At 37.8% G+C, this 2,024-nt stretch overlaps 1 protein-coding gene across 1 annotated transcript in view; it reads left to right on the forward strand.

The window, feature by feature from the left end:
* Positions 1-273: 273 nt before the first annotated feature.
* PCCB (propionyl-CoA carboxylase subunit beta) overlaps positions 274-2,024 on the forward strand; it is a 71,948-nt gene continuing 70,197 nt past the window's right edge. Inside the window, exons 1-2 of the mRNA XM_053709753.1 lie at positions 274-496; positions 1,041-1,160. Coding sequence (XP_053565728.1) covers positions 308-496; positions 1,041-1,160 — 309 coding nt within the window. The 5' untranslated portion in view covers positions 274-307. The remainder of the gene's footprint in view (positions 497-1,040; positions 1,161-2,024) is intronic.

Below are 2,024 nucleotides of genomic sequence, written 5' to 3' on the forward strand. Positions count from 1 at the left end.
CACTGTCCAGAGCCTAAATCACTAACTAAATATTAACGTGATTCGTCCTTGAGTCGCAAAAGAAAATCTATAGCTAGCTACGCAATAAAAACTCCATCTCCCAGCAGGCATTGCGCCTCAGTGTATCCACTAACTACAGCAGTCAAAGCACTAATGATCATCCGCGTGTCTATTGGTTGCCCGTGTTGTGTATTGGCTGATTGGATCACTATAGTGCTCTTCGATTGGTTGACATGATCAGTAGCTACTTGCTGATTTGGCAGCTGTCTACTTTCAGCTTCTAATTGGTTGTTGAATTTAAGGTGTCATGGCAGCTGGTCGTGTGGTTTCAAGGATCTTCTCTACTGTCAGGGGCACCGGGTTACAATGGGGGTACAGTGGTCACGGGCGACTGTATTCAATCAGTCGTCTAACAGTGCCAGAAAGAATAGAGAAGAAGCGGAGCGAAGCACTAATAGGCGGAGGAGAACAGCGGATTGAGGCGCAGCACCGGAGGGTAAGTTGACCTGGAGGAAGGGGATCATGGGTAGAGTCAGAATCAAGTATAACTAGTAGTGAAAGTTTAAGGCAGGTGAAAAAGTAACCAGGTAGGAGAGGGAGTGTCAAGGTGGGATAAACCAACAAGAGAGGGAAAGGGGCAATAACCAATAGGGTGACTGAAGAAAATGTATAGGAAGAGGCAGAGTAGGCAAGGGATCCATAGTGAGTGCAAATGGTTACTAGGTCAAGGGAAGAAGAGATAAGTGTTTGGCTATAGTAGACGGTGTACAGGTGTAGGGGAATAGCAAGAAGAGAACAGTTATGGATTTTGAATAAGCATATACCTGAAATAATAAATAAAAAAAAAAAAATATATATATATATATATATATATATATATATATATATATATATATATATATGTATTATCAAGCAGAAAACCACATATGGAAAGAGCAGTAAAGCAGTTTCTTACTTTGTCCTTGCAGGGAATGATGAATTCTTCTTTAGTATATATCTAATATAAATGACTGCTAATTGTACTAGTTAATTTATTGCAGGGAAAGCTAACAGCGCGTGAAAGAATAAGCTTGCTGCTGGATCCTGGAAGCTTTGCAGAATATGACATGTTTGTGGAGCACAGATGTGCAGACTTTGGGATGGAAGAGGACAGAAACAAGGTAAAGTGTTTCCCCTCTTATTTAGTCTTCCTTGTTCTTGCTTGATCTTCCTGCAGTGAATCACCAAAGTGACAACTCCTCTTCCCCTGCCTGTGAAGTTAATTATTTGATTGGATTTTTATGGTGGCATAAACCTTTAACACAAAAACTATGCTGCATTTTTGCACAATAAAATGTTGCAAGTCAAACAAACATACAACGGTTCAATTTACACCGTTTCAGAATAACAACCTTTTTTTCCAATCATGTGACTGCTATTGAAAAGCATTGAGAAACAGTGCATTTATTAAAATAGCCAGTAGGTGGAGCTGTCCGCTTGTGTTGCAGCAAAGCCAAGCAAGCTGGAATTAATCAGTTTAACCAGACCTGAGCCATCAAGCAGATTTCAAAGGAACAAGATCTTCCTGTCTATAAATCAGTCCAGATTGGAATGCATAGAAAGAACTGTTTGCAGAAAAATGCAAGTGAAGTCTGTGTTGTGTGATTATTTTATTAGGTTTATAATGCTGTTTAGCATTTAAAGTCTTCATTTCAAAGCTTTAAAAATAATGTATTAGGTGTTACTTATGACAATTTTGAGAGGGGCCTGGAACCTATCTCCCTCACTTCCCATTGACTTACATTATAAACTGGGTTTCAATTTACAACGGTTTTGATTTACAACCATTCCTTCTGGAACCTAACCCCAGCGTAAACTGAGGGCTACGCATGTGTGTGTGTAATATATATATATATATATATATATATATATATATATATATATATATATATATATATATATATATATATATATATATATATATATATTCTCTATTTTATGCGCAGTGGAGGATTTTAAACTCACTTTTTACCTCCCCCTAATAT

This window comes from Bombina bombina, chromosome 4 (assembly GCF_027579735.1).
Source record: "Bombina bombina isolate aBomBom1 chromosome 4, aBomBom1.pri, whole genome shotgun sequence".
Taxonomy (NCBI): Eukaryota; Metazoa; Chordata; class Amphibia; order Anura; family Bombinatoridae; genus Bombina; species Bombina bombina.